At 45.0% G+C, this 19214-nt stretch overlaps 1 protein-coding gene across 5 annotated transcripts in view; it reads left to right on the top strand.

Moving 5' to 3' along the window:
• The first annotated feature begins 1467 nt into the window (after positions 1-1467).
• PPP3CA (protein phosphatase 3 catalytic subunit alpha) overlaps positions 1468-19214 on the top strand; it is a 189333-nt gene continuing 171586 nt past the window's right edge. For all 5 annotated transcript variants that reach the window (XM_081925077.1, XM_081925075.1, XM_081925074.1 and 2 more), the window contains exon 1: positions 1468-1845. In XM_081925077.1, coding sequence (XP_081781203.1) covers positions 1788-1845 — 58 coding nt within the window. In that variant the 5' untranslated portion in view covers positions 1468-1787. The remainder of the gene's footprint in view (positions 1846-19214) is intronic.

Genomic DNA, 19214 nt, shown 5'->3' with positions numbered 1-19214 from the left:
CAAGCGCCACATTTCCAGACTGGCGTTTCCTCGCGAGCGCACGTGGCGCTCGGCGCTTTCAAAATGGTAGCTTTCCCGACAGAACACCCGTCGAGCACTCTTCGCGATTCAAGCAGCAAGGCAGAGAAAAGCCCTTTCCCTCCTCGAGCTAGGCAGTTCCTCCTCCTCCTCCTCCGCGGAAAAGCAAAGCCCGGGCTGGAGGCGGGCGAGAGGGAGGCCGAGCTCCTCTGCTCAGAGGCGCCTGGCGCGAAGAGGGAACCAACCTTCGGGACTCCAAGGCGGCCTGGCAGCTCCCCCCCCTCCTCCCCCCAGGTTGGCCGCAGCACCGCATGGAGAGACGTGCCTGGAACGGCTACAAGGGACACGCAGGCGCGATCCTCGCCCGGGAGCTTCCCCTCTCTCCGCCCCCTCCCCCGCTTCCTCCCCGTTCGCTCTGTTTGTAGCAAAGCGCGGATACAGTGACTGGCAAGCCGAGGCCGCCCCCGCTTGCTAATGATACACCCAGGCGCCCTCCTCGCGGCGGCCTCGGAGATGCTATGGGGGCCGGTGAGAAGCAGCCGCGGGCCTTGTCCCCTCAGAAAAGCGCCCGTCCAGGCAGCCGCAGCGGAGTCTCCTTCTTCCCCAGCCCTTCCTCCGCCTGAGGCGAATGAGCGCTCTCCTCGCCTTTCGCTCCTCCTGCTCAACCAAACCCTCGCAGGGCTCCAGTTCCCCGCCCCCCTCCTTTCGCTATTGCCGCAGTTCTAGTGTGTTTTCCCCCCCCACCCACCTCCTCCTTCTGGCAGGACACCCCCCCCTTGCCCTCCTCACCACCCCCTCCCGCTCATTCCCACGTCCTCGCGCCGTCAAAGCGGCGCGCGCTATTGCGCACGGTGAAAGCGGCGGCGGCGGCGAACACCTGAGAGAGGGGGGGTAGGGTGGGGGGGGAGAGAGGCGTTTCAAGAGGGGAGGAGGAGAGGAGGAGAGCCAAGCTACCTTGACAGTGATTGGCAGCCCGGCCCCAGCCAATGGGTGCTGAGCTAGCGTTTTGGCAACGGGGGAGGGAGAGGCGAGTGGGAGCCTTTAGGCGGCGAGGGTAGGTTGCGCCTCGGACTGAGCGGAGCTCTAGTGGCTGCGGCTGCGTGAGTGAAAGGAGAGACCCTGCGAAAGGGGTGGCGGCGCTGCGAGAAGGAGACGACGACGACGAGGAAGGCGACGCGGCGGTGGAGGCGGAGGGGAAGGCACGGCGCGGATCCCGTGCAGCAGCGGCAGCAGGAGGAGTCGGAGCAGCAGCGGCAGCAGCACTTCGTCTTCTCCGGCGGCGCCGTGTGGAGGGCTGCGTGGCTTTCTGCGTGTGTTTTCCTCCAGCCGCGCGCTTAATCTTCCGGCTTCGCTGCCCCCACCCCGCGCCTTTTAATTCCTCGCCGCCTTCGACTGCGTTTTCTCTCCTCGGCACCCACCCCCACCCTTCGGCTTCTTCCCTTCAGAGAGGCGTGATTGACATAAAGAGGGGGCAAGGAGAAAAACCCGGAGGAGGGAGGAGGAGCGGTGGAAGCAGCAGCAGCCCCGGGAAAAAGAGAAGGAGCGAGCGAGCCAGCGAGAGCAGCAGGCGGAGCGAGGCGTGAAGTTGAACCGCAGCTGAGGCGACCGCCAGCCGGAGGGACGTCGTTTGCGCGGCCGCCTTTGGTGCTGCTGCAGCCGCTGTCGCCGCCGCCGCCGCCGCCTTCAGCTTTGTGTCTGGTGAGGGAGAAGCGAGTCGAGCCTCGGCTGCCTTCCTCCTCCTCCTCCTCCTCCTCCAGGCGACGCTGGAAATGTCTGAACACAAGGCGCTGGATCCGAAGTTGTCGACGACGGAGAGGGTGGTGAAAGGTAAGCGGAGAGCCCGTGGCTTTTGGGCAGCCCCTCTGAAGGGGGAGAGGGGGTCGCGGGCGGGAGATTCTCCTATTGACACACACACACACACGTCTCTGCGCTTTCGTGAGGGGAAAGGGAAAGGGAGGCTGGCTTGGCGCGGGCTGCCTGTCTCTTTAGCGGGGCTGCGGGTGCCAAACGGGCAAGGCGGGGCGGGGGAGGAAGGAGTGCGCGCGCGGAGAGGGGGGCGGCGGCGGCGGCGGGAGAAATAGGAAGCGAGTGCCCGGCGATGGGGATGGTGGAAGGGGCTGCCTATGCGGCTCGGCACTATGGACTCGGAACGTAGGCGATTGCAGCGGGGGCGCAGCTTTTCTTTGCATTAATCCCCCCCCCCCCCACACACACACTGTAGATCTCGAGGTCTCAATTCTAATGGCACTCCTGCTCCTCCTCTCTCTCTTGCTATATTGCAGCAATTTCCCTCCCTCCTTTGGAGTGCTTGCACGGGGCTCGCGAGAGGCAAATCGTGGGGTGGGGGGTGGAGAGACGGTTGGGGTGTGGAAGGAAAACCCTCGGCTTCCTCCTCCTCCTCCTTTGCAGCTGGAAGAGCCGGAGAGGAGTGTGGGGATACACACACACACAGCAGGTCTCCCCTCACTTGCTCTCCGTCGCCCCCACCTCTATTCCTTGGGGGCATTTCCACCTTCCCTCCTCCCACCTTGGTGTGGGTGGCCCTCTTGGAAGCCTCTTCTGCTGGCTCCCAGCGAGATCCCTCCCTGAAACGTATTTCAGCTCCCCCGCCTGTAGAAATATGCCTCTCCCTCTCTCTGTGTGTATCTTCAGGTTTTGACAGCTGGGTTTGTCTTCTCTCTCTCTCTCCTCCCCCCCCCCAATCTCCCGCACCCACCCCCTTGACACAGCTGTTTTCCTTTCCTTCCATTAACATACTGCTTGATGCAGATAACCTAGAGATAGCAGTTGATTGGTTGGGGTAGGGGGAGAAGGAAGGAAGGAAGGAAATGGTGGTGGTGGGTTCTTCCCTTTCTATTGGCTGTCCCTTTTGGCCCTCTGCTCTGTCCTTCCCTTGCAAGCAGAGAATTCCACCTGTATGTGTACAGCCATTTCCTCCTCCCCTTTGTCTTTTTCTAAGCCAATGCTGGTATGGTAACAGGCAAGCTTACTGCAGCAGGAATCTTTGAGCGATGCTATCCTCGCACTCCTTTCATGGATGAGGATTGCAGATTGATTTGTCCAGAATCTTAACTATTGGGATTTAAGAAATGAGTGCAGATGAGCTGCCAGGGCAATCCCTCTAGCAAAGCATTACATTGTTTCCACCACCATTTTTGTTTCCCTTCCTGCACTCTACACAAACCCTGGTAAATTGGCTTGGCTAGATGTGAAGTTATCTTGCAGACGTATTTGGCTACTGTGTCCATATTTCTCTAGGAATGTATGCGTAACTTTATAGGTTTCAAAAACCTATGCATTTAATTTTTGAAATGCTATGTTCAAGATGCATGATTTTTTAAAACATATATGTCTTTTAAAAACGAGCCATTGAAGAGTGTGTGTGTGTTTTCTCTCTTGCACACATGCATTCACATGCACACGGTGGAAAAGGCTAAATATGGTTGTGCAAAAGATGCTAGTGTGTGTAATTTACCAATATTAGCCATGTTTATCCAGAAATCCACACTGATTTAGTTGCATTGACGGCCAATAAAATATGCATAGGATTCCTGCCTTACATTCTGAACCTAAACTTGGAATATCATGTCCTAGTAATTTCACTGGGCTTCTTTTGTTACAAGTTAAATTGTACAGGATTGTCACCAAGGGTCCAGTCCACTTCCCTCTAAGATCAATAGCAGCATCCCTGTTGGCATTAATGAGGCAGAATTACATCCTTGAAGGCTGCAGTTCCTAAACACACCCATTGAAACTGGTGGCACTCATCCAAGGAAACATACATGGTACTGGGTTGTAAGAGTATGTTTAAGTGTGTAAGCATGTTTTTATAGGACAATGGCTTAAAATACTCTATTAAAATGCAAACCCTTCAAGCCTTTTTTAAGGAAAGCAGGATCTATTTATTGCTGATTTTGGTGTAAAATCCAAGAGGCCTGGAAATAACATTGGTGAAATGATCCCTATTTCAACATGTACGTGTTTACTTGCGAATCAGTGGAAATATTACCTAAAAACATTGATGTACAGTTGTTTTGTATTTTCATACTAATACTGAACTAAGTTCGCCAAGGGCCTATCCTTACATATTGGTAGGCACCATACACACCCAAGGCAGAGGTTTCAGTAGGCTTGAGGGATCCCAAAGGTTTGTGGAAGTATTTTTTTCCCCTTAAGAAAAGTGACTGTGAGGGGAAACCCCAGTGGAGCTGTGGGCACAGAATGCTATCTGGTTGTGTGGGTGGGATGTGGAATGAAGTGTTCAGGGTGCCTAGAAGAGGTCTTGGCTGGCTGGCTGGAAACCTGAGTAGGAGCAGTTCACACTGCAATATTTTGTTACAGTTCCCACTTGTAATCTTCTATACATTATTATATTACAATTCGAGTGAAGGAGAACATTTTGTACTATGCCACCTTAGGCTGTAATCCTGTATGCATTTATGTGGGAGTTAACTTGGTTAAACTTTGGGGTACATACTTCTGAGCAAACATTCTTTGCCTTGTACCATGAGACTGTAGCCAGTGTGCATACTTGCCTGAGAGCAATCCCGTTGAACTTGATGGAACGTTTTGTGGTATCACAATAAGTAAATTTAACACCCTGTGCCTGTAACATGGTTGCAGCATTGCATATTAGTGCAGCAGATGCTGTATAAACCTTGGGAGTTGGAGGTGGAAACAGAGACTTCTGAAGGGTTGTGGAGGGTTCCCTGCAGCTCTAGAAGGAAATTTGAGTAGGAGTTATTGGTCAAAAAATTTGATTGAATTGATTTGTTATCTCTGAATATGGGCTGCACTCAGATTTGGCTTTCAGTCAATTTAAGTGCAAATGATAAAATACTAAGGGCTGCAGTTATAATACACACTTATCTGAAGCAATCTCTTCTTAATTAGGAAGGGCTTGCTTCTGAGTAAGTATATACAGGATTGGCCTACAATTGTAAATAAAGTAATATGGCAAGGCCTCTTGCATTTATTTTCCAGATTAGGAAAAGTGAACTCTGAACAAAAGAAGGGGGACATTTTACATAAAGGTTCTGGTTTCATTGACCTCCTTACATTCATGCCACATCAACAAACACAAGGCTTGCAATTCTGCCAATAATTTTTCCCTACAACAGAAATGCATTAAGTTTGCCATAATTCTTTAACCAGGCGAAGCTTACTATCTATTTGGGCCGTGTAGATCCTATATTCCTGTAAAAATAATTCATGAAAACTTAGCCTGCATACTTCCTTGAGAGTAACACCCACTGAATTTGATGGGATTTACTGCTGAGTAAATGTTAGGATTTGGCTGAGTAGCACGGGATATGACTTGGCATAGATTAAGTTGTATTTCACATACTGTATTTGTTCAGCTGCTCTGATGGAGGTCATGATGACACATGTCAACATTTTACCAATAAGATATGGAATGATTTAACCAATGTTTATTTTATTAAGTGTTTGAAAATAATTTAAGTTTTTTAATATGGAACCTGGAGGAAATGGATACTAAGGCTCAAAATGAATATGAAGCAGAACAGACCTCATTTTGTTAAATGGCGTTTTTCCTGCACTGATGCAAAAATGAAGATGCATTGTAGAAAGAATTTTTTTGCCCAGTTGTAATATATTAGTAGTTCAATGACCTCCAGATCTTGTTGGGCTGAAACTCCTCTAGGCTCCAGATGGCCAGCAGTCAGGGAAGATGGAAATGGTAGTCCAACAACAACTGGAGGGCACCACGTTGCTTACCTATGTAATATAGTAGCAATATATGTAACTGTTCAGTTAGAATCCTGAATTCTCTACTTGGAAAATATTTTGTACAGCTTAATCCCATGCACATTGACTTAAAAGTAAGTCCCATTTTGTTCAGTGGTACTTGCAGCAAGTTAGTGAACATTTGACCAATGCCTTTTCCCTCTCTTTGGAAATGTTGTGCATCTGGCTCTGAATACTTTAAAATATTTTAAAATTGCACAACTTCTTGGTTATTTTGGTTACCCTCAGGCAAGTTTCTTCTTGTTTGGTTTTGTGTTTCTTAGCTAAGAAATCTGGGCAAAAACCATATCTGGATTGAATATAAAATGGGCCAATGAAAAATTTTCGCAACACCTGGTTTTATATTAAGGACATTTATTTGGGAATAAAATTCAGTTGTGAGCAATACATATCTTAGCTTTGATTCATTCTCTATTAGCTATCTTAGGGGGGAAAAATCTGGCTAGGAATTTGCCTGACAGCAAAGAAAGAGAAGCAGGGAAGAGGTAACGTGTTAAGATATTGCTAATTTTGATAGGTCACAGTTACCTAGAAGAAGACTGGAGGCGTTTTGTTATAAGAAGAATGTAGTTTTCAATATAACTCATAGGTAGATGCTGTTATATAATTACATGTTGGGTTTGCAGTTCACTTCAGTGCCATGCAACATAGACAGTAGGCAGGCATGGTGAGCAGCTTGTATGGGGTTGACAGAGGCCCATCATCCCTGACCACTGGTCCTGTTAGCAAGGGTTGATGGGAGTTGTAGTCCCAAAACATCTGAGGGCCAAGTTTGCCTATGCCTGGGCTGGACCATATTGATGGGCAACAGCTCTCCAGTCTTTCCTGGCCTTCCCTAGAGATACCAGGAAATACACCTGGGTCCTTGTGCATGCAACACAAGTTACTGAGTGATATCTTAAACCTGGGGTGGGGAAACATGTGGTCTTCCAGCTGTTGCTGATCTTCCTTGGGTATATTCTGTGCTGCCTTGAACTGATGGGAGTTGGAGAGGGCCAAGGGTACTTAATTTCTTGAATGCAGTATATACGTTTTTCTTAGTTACATCCTGGGTTTGGGAATGGGGTTGCGGCAGGGAAAAGGATGGAACAAATGTTCTATTGGCTTTCAGAGCATTGTTGTTAAGCTTTGAGAAGCTCTGAACAGACAAGCTGATAGATGTTCATGATCTGAAAGGGTAGGGCCGTAGCTCTACTTTGCCTGCATGTCCGGGTAGGACTGGGATTGCCCCCTGCCTGAAACCCCAAAGAGCAGCTGCCACAAATGTAAACAGTACTGAACTAGATGAACCAGTGGTCTGATTCTGTATGAGGCAGCTTCCTATGCTCAGCAATCCCAAGTGAAATGGTGTCTCAGAAATGGCCGTTCTAGAATACACGCATTAAGCAGGAAGCCAAAGAAGGCTGGTCAAGGGACATGTTATTTCTTGTAAGGACATTTACATTACAACCAACACTTTATACAAGAACAAAGGTGGCTGAAGTAATTTTTGAGGGGGAAACAATATTTTTAAAAATGAAGAAGGCACCTTCAGAATCAGATTTGATGGAATGATTATTTTTCCGCTGCTTTTGAAATAATTCACCTTTCATTATGTGAGAGCCTTAAAACACACACACACACACACAGTCATAGCTGCAGTCACTCTTTCCCATAGAATTGGAAGGGGTGCCAAAGGTCATCTAGCCCAACCCCCTGCAATGGAGGAATCTCAACTAAAGCATCCCTGGCAGATGGCCTATCCAACCTCACCACTTCAAACAGCTCTTATTGTCAGAAAGTTCTTCCTGATGTTTAGTCTGAATCTCCTTTCTTGTAACTTGAAGCCATTGATTTACCCTCCAGAGATGGAGAAAACAAGTTTGTTCCATCCTCCATGTGAAAACCCATAAGATATTTGCATGCTTCTGTTCTTTACACTTCACACTCAAACTGCTCACAGTGCATTGCTCTGGTCACATTAATCTCCTTGGGATCTATCAGCAATTGGGATGAGGCAATAGAGGGCATTACAATAGAGAGCCAGTGTGGTGTAGTGGTTAAGAGTGATAGACTCGTAATCTGGGGAAGCGGGTTCGCGTCTCCGCTCCTCCACATGCAGCTGCCGGGTGACCTTGGGCTAGTCACACTTCTCTGAAGTCTCTCAGCCCCACTCACCTCACAGAGTGTTTGTTGTGGGGGAGGAAGGGAAAGGAGAATGTTAGCCGCTTTGAGACTCCTCTGGGTAGTGATAAAGCGGGATATCAAATCCAAACTCCTCCTCTTCTTCTTCTTCTTCTTCTTCTTCTTCTTCCTCCTCCTCCTCCTCCTCCTCCTCCTCCTCCTCCTCCTCAGTACTGCTCTGCTGTGAGCTTAGAATTGGTGTTGGGGTGGGGAAGCAAAGGTAAGACTCCTTAAAACCCTTGGGCACCCAATAGCTAGCAATTTAAGGGAGCTCAGTGGCATAGAGCACATGCTTTGTGGGGAAAAGGTCACATATTCAATCCCTGGTGTCTCCATGTAGAGCTGGGACAGACTCCCTGTCTGAAACTTAGTGAATCCTCTGTTGGTTGGTGTAGGCAATACAGAGGTGGATGGACATATTGTGTGACTTGGTAAAGAAAAACAACCTTCCTATGTTTTCAATCCTCCTCCAGAGCTTTCTGTGTATTTTGCCTTGGTCAGCCTTTCAAAACACTAATAGCTGTTCATAGGTTTGTGTGCCTGCATGAATTCGGATACTCTGGAAGCTGAAGGTTTTTGAGCTAATACGACTTTCCCCAAGGGTGTCTGTATTTGCATGTCATGGTAAGCCGCGATTTACCATGGAAATCATGCCTCATTGGCTCCTCCCAACTGGCACATGGAGGAATGCCCAGGCTTGGCATTGTGCCCAATTCAGGGATTATGGCTTGTTTCACTTCAAGCAAATCATGAAGGTAAGCCAAGAAAAACGTCTTACCTTATGGAGTGAAACAAACCTCAGCCCCTGGTTTGGATGTAATGGTGAGCCAAGGGAGTGTGGTTTGTTTCCCTTGCATGCTAGCAGATGATGAGCAAAGTGGATGCGATTTGATTGTATGCGGTTATCTGTGGTGAAGGTGATAAAGGTGATATTGTGGAAGTAGTCGTGCATGCCTAGGTGTAGTTGGTGGCAGTGGAGCTTTCCCATAAAGACCGATGGCTTCATAAAGCACACTGGAAGAATGAGAGGATGAAATAAAGAACTTCAGAGAACTGAGCTGTCCCTCCTGGGTTTCTGAGCACCACCATTCAAACTGCAAAGGTCTGTTGGGGTGCGTGACTCATATAGCTATCCAGATTGCACTAATGGAATGGGCCTGGGAAGCATGTCACTATTTCATACAACTTTGTTCCAACTCCTATGTAATGAGTAGTTGGCAGATTAATATGTGTCACCGGGTGACTCATTATTAGGAGCCAACGTATTATAGCAGTTGAAGCCCTTTATGAAGGAGATACCTGGCTTTCTGGGTGGTAGATCAAGAAGACCAGCTTATTCTGTACACTGCAAAGAGAGCTGCCTGGCCCCTCACCATCATAGTAAGATGCAAAGTTTATTTTAAGAAACTTTGTGCAGAACTGTATTCTTCTGCTACAATGTTTTGCATTCCCAAAGACGTAGAAATGATTGTTCAAAGAGCACAGAAGAGTCATTTTGGGGACAAGTTTTAAATAACTGCTGGGTGTTGGATTCTCACCCTCCAACCACATGCATGTTCACTTGGAACTTAATCCCAAAGATTTCAATGGGACTTCCTAATAAGTGTGCCTGTATTAATTGTCCGCTGCTGTTGGAATCCTGCGCAAGGAATTGTCAGGGTTAAAATGTTGCTCATTGTCTCAACAAAAGTGCAAGGAAGGACCAGTCAACAGAATGCATGGAACAGGGAGTTGAGGATTTAAATGTGTTCCTCCTTCGTCCTGAGAGACCTTTACAGTCACTGGTTCATCCGTGTGTGCAGTATCTTCTATAACTCCCACACTTATTTCTATTGGTATAATAACACACAAAGTTTTGACTAAATTGAAGTTACTGGGAAAACCAGGCTCCAGTGTATCCGAGTTCATTCCCCCCGCCCCATAATTAGCAGGTGAACTGCCTTTCTGTACTGAAAGTAGCATCTGTTCTAGAACCAAATATGCTCAATCCTTTCTTTCACCATATTTCTTAAATAAAACTGATGCGAGTAATTTGCAGTCAAAGGAAAATCTCAGATGGAATGCTTAGTTATAGGGGAGAAGAGGAGGAGGAGGAGGAGTTTGGACTTGCTATCCTGCCTTTCACTCCCCTTAAGGAGTCTCAAAGCGGTTAACAATCTCCCTTCCCTTTCTCCCCCACAACAAACACTCTGTGAGGTGAGTGGGGCTGAGAGACTTCAGAGAAGTGTGACTAGCCCAAGGTCACCCAGCAGCCTCATGTGGAGGAGCGGGGAAGTGAACCCGGTTCACCAGATAACGAGTCCACCTCTCTTAACCACTACGCCACGCTGGCAATGCATGTGCCCTAGAGCAAAGGTGGCTAACCAGTAATTTTTGTCTGTCATCACAAGACCCCACTGATTTTGGCAGTGGCGGCAGAAATAAATAAATTTGATAGAGTACTGAGTGAATTAAACTTCTCCAACACCGTGAAAAGGATAGAATCCCCTACCCCACCCCCACCCCGGTGAAAGGGGAGATAGTACAGATCAGCTGAGGAGGGGGTGCTGCATTTGTTGGTGGCATTAAAGTGTGTGGCCAGCCATGCCCACTGCTGCTATGTAGCCTCTGCAGGATTGTCCAAGGATGAATGTAGCCCTTGGGACAGTTTTTAACGTGTGATATTTTACTGTATTTTTTGTTTTTATGGAAGCCGCCCAGAGTGGCTGGGGAGGCCCAGCCAGATGGGCGGGGTATAAATAATAAATTATTATTATTATGACAAAAAAAAGTTAGCCACTCCTGCCCTAGGGCAGTGTTTCCTAAACTTGGGTCTCCAGCTGCTTTTGGATTACAACTCCCATCATCCCTAGCTAGCAAAACCCAGTGGTCAGGGATGATGGGAACTGTAGTCCAGAAAAGCAGCTGGAGAACCAAGTTTGGGAAACACCGTCCTAGATAATGCAAATAGAGTATTGCAGAGTTACTTTAAAAAAAACACACCACATAGTGAAACAGATGACCCCCTAAAAATGATGATAGTTGCTGTTATGAGCACTCACTAGGGCTGTGGCTTTCAGACCTTAAGCCCTCGGGGAGCCCTTTTTGTATTGAGGTCTGCTGAGGAATTGCTATGTGCTATAGCGTGCATGTCCTTGTGTGTCTTATCAGTGTGCACAAAGCACAGGCCAGTTGGGCGTCATTGTTGCCCTCTGAGACCTGATGTGGCAACCTAGCATTCACTTGTGGCTACAGGGGACTATTGCTAGTGTTGAGTAAGTTGTCTTCAAGGGAAGCTGGTATGTCGTTACTGGTTTTCTTATTGGGGAACTTCTGATAGACTTCCGAGGAACCCTCTTCCACTGTGCCTTCGTTGAGCAAGGGGTTAAGAGTGCAAATACTTCCTCTCAGGCTGTCTGTTGTAGTGAGCTATATGGTCTTCCTTCTATTAACCACTGGGCAGCAGTTATAATAAATGAGTGTAATTCAGCAGCAAGTTAAGCATGTTGAAATCCTTTAAACTTTGGCATCAAAGTTGAGTACTTGTTTTAATACCCACGTATAACCACATTTTAATACCCACAGTGGGAGCTTAACTGGCTTTTTTTTTTGCAGTTGTTAGTTGCTTTTTAATAAATATATATATATATATGTCTCAGCGTGACTTAACAAACAAAAATGCAAGTAGATAAATATTGGTTAAAAGCCAATTTATTTATTTTTTTAAAAAAACCATAGAACACAAAACTCTTAAAATGTTCATTCTGCAATAGAGACTAACTTAACCATAAAAATGCCTTAGCCTTAACTCTGCGTGGTTTTGCGGTTCATTTATCTTTAGCTGTTTGTATAGCACTTTTCAATGCATGCAGTGATTTACAACTCCCTCCATTGTTTTTGCCGCAGTCCTTGATGGTAGCAGGACTTGACTTGAGAGACCATGTCTGGCTATGTGTACCGGTACTTATGACAGAATAGGGATCTATACTTGGGATTCTCACAGTAGCAATAGGCGAGCAGTCACCTATGCCACTAATGGCCCTAGCGCTTGTTTCTGCTTTTTGCTAGAGCCTTTTGCAGAAAGTTGGTGCCCTGCATGCTCCCTTGTACTTAGCTGAAGTACAAGCAGATATAGCTTATTTATATTTGGAAACCATCCCATAACATGATTTTCTGGGAAAGGGCAAATGCTGTTTCTTCCAGTTGTACCAGGGAAGCCCAAATAGTTACTTACTTGCCTTTAAAGGCTAATCTAGCATTTCAGTATCCTCATGAGTGATGGCTTCATGCCCAGGGTGTAATGTCTAGCGTGGATTCCCCTTGTGTACATGGAGTGTTTGATACCAGTGAGAAATATTAGAGGCTTGTTTTTTTAAAAAAATTATCTGTTGTCCACAGGACTACAGCTGGTTCACCCCTTGACCATACAATTGCCAAGGCCAAGATGATGTCCAGAAAAAAGAGAGAAAAAGAATAATGCACTCAAAAAGGAAGGGTTTCTGCACTGTCACTGTCCTCCGTGTTAGCCAAATTACACAACTTATATTATCAAAGCAAAGGCCGCTACTCTGCATGGAGTTCAGTGGGCTGCCGTGAAGTTACGAAGCTTCGATGGGTTCCTGATAATACTGAAGCCACTGCAAATTTCAGTTCAGTTCAGTGCCATTTTTTTACAGTTCATTTTTGAAAACTGCAGTGCTTAATAGCAGCTTTGCTTAACTTTTTTTTTTAAAAAAAGAATGTTTATGCCATTTTGCACAAATGAACAATGGTAAGGGGGCACCATATTGGCTTAATGCCTGTTTTTGTGAGATGTTGGATTGAGGGAAGCTGAGTTTAGATCAACAAGCATCTGTGTGTTTGCCTCCTTTTAAAAAAGGCGTTTTTTTGTTTTGTTTTGTTCTTTTGCTTATTGCCAGTGAAGAAGTACAGACGTGCTGTGCATAATAGTCTAATGCTGGATGGTTCTCTTGCCACTGCCAAGAGTCACAAGACAGCTTCTTATCTGATGATAAATAATATGCTTGCTAGAGTAGTGCACGATGATTTGGAGCAAAGACTGGATGCTGTGAGGTAAGCTACAGTAACAAGGCTCTTAAACTCCTGTGTGAGTTGCTTAAGTGGTTTGTGCCCCTGTTTTAGTGACCATTAAACTGTAAAATTGAAGGTATTTCACTGTTCCTTTAAAGCAGGAAAGTAGGACTCTTGGCGAACAGTGTTTGTTGAACCAAAGTTGAGTGCAAAATTCACATTTTATCTGAACTGGTTCTGGGGATGGGAGTGGGGATTTTTGAAAAAATGTTAGTTGGCATCAGAAAGTGGCCCTTGTTGGTGATCATTTCAAAGGGAAGATTGATGCTCTTCCTATTGAGGAAAAATAGCCCACTTTCTGAATAGTCTTGACTTTTTGTGAATGATATCGTCCTTTAGCCAAACCTATGTTTGTATGTTGTATGGATGCTGTTTATTATCTGCCTTCTGGTGAAAGGCAGTATACAGATTTCTTAATAGAATAAATAAATTTGGCAATATGGTGTTGTGACAGTTGCTACATGGTTTCACACTGGCTAGGATCCTTCTAGAAAGGAGTTGGATGTCCTGGCTCTGTGGGGCAAGAGTGACTTGGAAGTATTTTTAAAAGATGTTTTAAAACTTTATTTAAAATTTAAGAAATGTTTTTTACTAACAGTTTTAAAAGTACCAGAAAAACCCCTCAGTATGTAACATATAAAGGTGAGAAATGGGATTTGCTTAGGCAGCCAGCCTTTTGATGATGATGATGATGATAATAATAAATTACATCTTTGTTTTTTTCCAAAAACTTAATTTTTCTTCCTGCTTTATGGTTTAGTGTAAAGTTTAGTTCTTCTTTGTTACTCAATTGTTCACTTGATATTACAAAATCTCAGTAGAAACATATATATTTTTATCCCCTCCTCATCTTGTAGAGGAGACAAGGGAAATCTGAGGTAAAATCAAAACAAACAAACAAACAAACCAAAAACACTAATCTGTTTGTACAACCCATCAGGGTGTGCCTGAGTTCAAGCCCATTATGTTCATAGCAGCCAGAAAGTTTTGCAAAATATCTGAAGGTATTTTAACTTTGGAACATGCTCTCTTTTTCTAATATGAAACATAGTCCACAAGTGCTCTGTTACATTTACCTGTTTTTCTCCCCCATCTGTCTCTTTTCTCCATCCCCTAAAATGCTGGATAGGCAGTTGGCCCATAGGTAGTCAGACATACCTGGAATGTGGACTCAGTGCCAGCTAACATATGAAGAGTCTGCTGGACTCATCCACTCAAAGAAAGGCTCACTCCAACATCCTGTTCTTGCATTGGCGAGCCACGTGCGTATGGGAGGCCCATAAGCAGAACTTGAGCACAACAGCACTATTCCAATTTCCAGCAACTGTTATTCAGAGACAAACCACTTCCGATAGTTGAGCAGATTTATTCTATAGCAAGGTTCTGCTGTGTTCCTAGCAAGGAAGTTTTGCAAATAATTCTTGAGGAAAACTTTGCCCAAATACTTAATGTGCAATTATCTCTATGACAGTTACCCTTGATTCATGGTGTTCTCTCCCCCCACTTTTTCTTTTTTACACCCTTTAATTAACACAGTGCTGGGACTGTAGGAAAGGCCAGTCACACAGCTCATGCCAAGCATTACAAATTTGAACAGCAATGAGCTTCCTAGCTTGTTCCTGGTGCAGAATGCTTTGTAAGGCAGTCGTGCTCTGTCTCTGCTTGCTTGCTTGCTTCCTGTCTGAAGGGTATTTCTACACGCCAACAACATGAACACAGCTTTTCCCACTTCCTTATTGCACGACACACACACGCGAAAACAGTGTTCAACTTGTACATCCAAACATGACATCTGGAAGTTTCATTGAAGACAGTTTATTTATAAAGTACACAGCATCAGAGCTGTTGGTAATTACAGCTTAAGGATCAATTGAGCTGGTGTCAGATAAAGCAGTGGATTAGACCTTGCACTGAACTGGTTGTTTCTGAATTCCTCAAACTACTCATCCTGAGCCAATCATATGTATACTTTGCTTGGAAGTTAAATCTCACTGTATTTAAGGGGGCTTGCTTCCTAGCAAGTCTGTTTAACTGCACTTAAAATGTGCAATCTTGATCAGGATTGGGATGATAAAACATTTCAGGTTCTTGACTTCCTCCCCCCAACACTCCCTCAGCTGCAGTACTTATAAGCGTGTTAGTAATGTTTCAATTCCTCTCTAGCAGTTTAATATTAGATTGTAAATTTGCTCTTAATAGTATTTTTATGTGAGTTCTAGACAGAGTTGCTCAAACATGGCAAAGTAAGCTTTGCAGCTGAAGGCGATGTTACTTATAAATCATGTTGAAGGGTATATTTATTGCTCTTTTGTATCCTTCAAGAAGCCTCATAAAGACAAATGAATGAAGCCACAGCTTGCAAAAGTGGTTGCCACTTCAAGGCAAAACTTAGCAGGCATGCTATTTTATGTGGTTGCATGAGTTCAGATTTCAAGAAGCGGCTTTGTTTTTTGTTTTTGTTTTACTTATGTCAGATGGCTCCTGCTTCTGAGACTGCCATTTGCTTCTTCTCCATAACGCAACCTGGGCTTTAGAAGCTGATAAAGGATCTCATACTTGGACTGTAAATGCGAGCAGGGGGTGGACCTGTGTGCAGTTGGAACCATTGGAACTGTGTGTTTAAAACCTACAAAGTAGGGGTTTAGAACCAGAGGCTCCCAACCACTACTTTAGAGGTCTAAAACACACTGTGGAAGAACTCGGTTTTATTCACCTTTCTGCCCAACATGTCTCCTTGACTCTGTGGAAGAAAGGGAGCTTGCAAACTCCATGGAGACTTCTGCTCATGGAAAGAAGTACTTATGCCTGGATAAAAGGTGAAATGTGTGGCATACCAACAATATTCTCGGGCTTCAGGTCCTTCATGATGACTACTTTCTTCTTGGAAAAAGTAGGCAAACCAGCCTTGTATAGCTTGTATTCTATAGTGGTTGCCCATGCTGGCTATATCCACAGAGGTTGGATTAGATGATCTCCGGGATCCCTTCCAACTCTACAGTTCTATGATTTTGGATTGTGCCTATGGCCTGGTGAAAGATGACACCATTAAGTATCAGTTAAGGGTTATTCTGGCTGGTTGCATTTTTTTGGTGGTGGTGGGGGGTTGCAGTGTTGTCTACAAAGAGCTAGTTGGGTGGTAACTGGTAATGATTTGTTTTGAAGCTATTTTGTTAATACTATCTCTCCTCCCCCCTTCCCCCCACAGTTTCGTTTTATCTAAAATTATTATAGTCTTTTGATCTATTGAAGCTGATTGCAAAATTTCATGGGAGCAAAGCCACCTCTTTTGAAGAATGATGCTCTTTAATTGCTTTTTTTATCACTTCTCTGAGCCATTTTGTTTACATTTGGGGCATGGCTGACTTTATCCCAGGGTAGGTCTGAAAATAGCCAGCTGGTATGACCTGAATTGAATAGCTAGCTAGGATCCGAGTGCACTGAGTTCACATGGTAAACTCGTTGTCTCCATGCGTTTTGTTTCTTGTAGGCTTCTCTTAATGATCTGCAGAGGTGTAACACGACAGCAAAAATAAACGCTATGACTGTGAATCTTGCTACTTCATATTGACACTTACGCTGCCACTTTTCACAGTCCTTGTTTACCCCAAAAGTTAATATTGCTGAAATAATAGCTTTAGTCAAACTCCTTCCACTTGCTATTTCGCATGTATTTTGAAACTGGCAGTGGAGCTTTGTAAACACCGAAGGCGTTGTTTCCTTGAACACTTCTCCACAAATTGGGAAACATTTAAATTGGGGATGGGACACCTGTGGCTCTCCAGATATACATGGACCCCCATCAATCCGAGCCAATGAGGTCAGGGACAGTGGTGCAAAAACATTTGGAGGGCGACAGGCCAGCTTAAGTGACCCAACCCTGTTTGTGCTGGATGCTGTGAGTCTTTGATGTGGAATTGATGATTTATGACTTATCCCTCAATCAGGAGGATGGCAGCTCCATTGGGAAAAAAACCCTTGTGCTAGGTTCATTTAAACTGGTGCTTCTCAAGCTATCTGATGTGGTGATCCGACAGTTCAATTCCCCCCCCCCCCAACTGTGTCAGGGACCAGAACCATTTTTGGTCTCAACCTGGGCTGAGGTGGCATCCCCTGGGGATGGGCAGCCAATGGCTTGTAGACTGGCATTGGTCCACAGACCACCACTTTAGGTAGCAATGATGGACAACTGAGCTCCCATGTATAGCCAGGGTAACATTCAAATATGTTCTAGCTTCTTTTTCAGGCAAGGCATGTTGCTGTTGGCATAGCAACACTGCTGTTTGGAAGTCAACATGGCTATCTTATTATTTTGTTAAAGATTTTACAAGACTGCCAACATCAAGTCCCAGCTAACTTGTTTATACAAAGACCTGGGGTTAAGATGCCAAAAGCCAGGCACACAAATTATTGTTCTGATTTATAGCCTGGTTTATGTGACTTAGGAGACTGAGATGCCAATGCCCACTTTCAGTGATCCCATATGTTATGTTGGGGCATAAAAACCACTGAGACCTCTGAAAAATAATAGGCAAACAGCCTCACTTTTAAAAAAAGAAGGTGATAAGTCCCAAAACATTGAACTCATTCTGCAAATATCTGTCTTGTATAATGAAGGTTAGGAATATCCCCTCTAATTCTTTTAACTTAATATTTGTTTTAATGCCACCCCCTTTCATCTCTGCTCTCTTCTTCTGTGGACTTGCAAGCATCTCCTCTAGAACCCAGCCAGATAAACACTTCTCTCCTCACTTGCATTTGCAGAATTAGTGGCCTAGAACAGAGAGCACCTGGGCTTTGGATGTTGCATGTTTCTGTCCAAATGTTACGTTATTTGAGCACTGTAAGGCTCAAATAGTGTGTTCCATGAGACTGAATCTGTGTCCCTTAGTGGCTGGATTTTGTTGTTGTTGTTGTTGTTTAGTCATTTAGTCGTGTCCAACTCTTTGTGACCCCATGGACCAGAGCACGCCAGGCACTCCTGTCTTCCACTGCCTCCCACAGCTTGGTCAAACTCATGTTCATAGCTTTGAGAATACTGTCCAACCATCTCGTCCTCTGTCGTCCCCTTCTCCTTGTGCCCTCCATCTTTCCCAACATCAGGGTCTTTTCCAGAGAGTCTTCTCTTCTCATGAGGTGGCCTTAGCTTCACAATCTGTCGTTCCAGTGAGCACTCAGGGCTGATTTCCTTAAGAGTGGAGAGGTTTGATCTTCTTGCAGTCCATGGGACTCTCAAAAGTCTTCTCCAGCACCATAATTGAAAAGCATCAATTCTTCGGCGATCAGCCTTCTTTATGGTCCAGCTCTACATCTACATCACTACTGGGAAAACCATGGCTGCATTAGTGAGGGTGCTTTTCGTTGAATTGATTTGTGTTCCAGACATTGGACAAATAAGTGAGCACCAGCAATTTTCCTTCCCAGTTTTGGTGGAATTCTCTGATAGCCTTAGTTAAAAGTTTTTGTATGCAAACACCATGGGGCCAGGGTGGATCTGCCTGGTTTTTGCATTTTCCAGCTGATTATTTAATGGTAAAGGGTTGTTGGAAGGCTGTGGTTTAGGGATAAGCTGCTTAAGGTAGCACAGTCTGCCAGGGTAAACAGTTTTTGAAAGACATATACAGGATAATGCACCATGCTTTTTGATCACTAGTGGTGCAGTATGACCTAGGGAAGATGAAGGCCTTGTAGGTGTGCGCCTCTGTCCCTCCCTCAAGTTTGTCTGTGTTTTTGTTTGCAAAATGCAGCCTTTGGGTGTTGGTTCTGATTTCTGTTGTACAACTGTTGTATTGGGATGAAAAAGGATTCTTGAATTGCTAACTGCACGTTTTGATAAGGTCATCTCTTGCAAGGTTATCAATATATGGTGTTTGTAAGATGGGAAGTCTGAAATGCACCAACTCAAAGATGGCAGGAATGATTCGATATCTTTCTTTCTTTTTCAGTTCATATGTATGGAAAGCTGGTTATACATCTGGATCTGGTGTTAATAACAAAAAATAGTTCTATGCTGTGCTGTCCGTGTTTGTTTATATGCAAATGGTATCCAAAAAAATGGGCATATAAAAGAAAAGTACTGAAGAAGCAAATAACCTTTTTCTGCCTCTGGTTAAAGTTGTCATCTTGCAAAGCTTACTTTTCTCTCTCCCCCACTCCCACCATGCTGTGCAGCATTTTAATATGACAGGGCAAAGGTA

This window comes from Podarcis melisellensis (assembly GCF_964234715.1).
Source record: "Podarcis melisellensis genome assembly, chromosome: 9".
In the NCBI taxonomy this organism is placed as follows: Eukaryota; Metazoa; Chordata; class Lepidosauria; order Squamata; family Lacertidae; genus Podarcis; species Podarcis melisellensis.
Note: the sequence above shows the minus strand (reverse complement) of the source record. Positions and strands in the feature narration are given on the sequence as shown.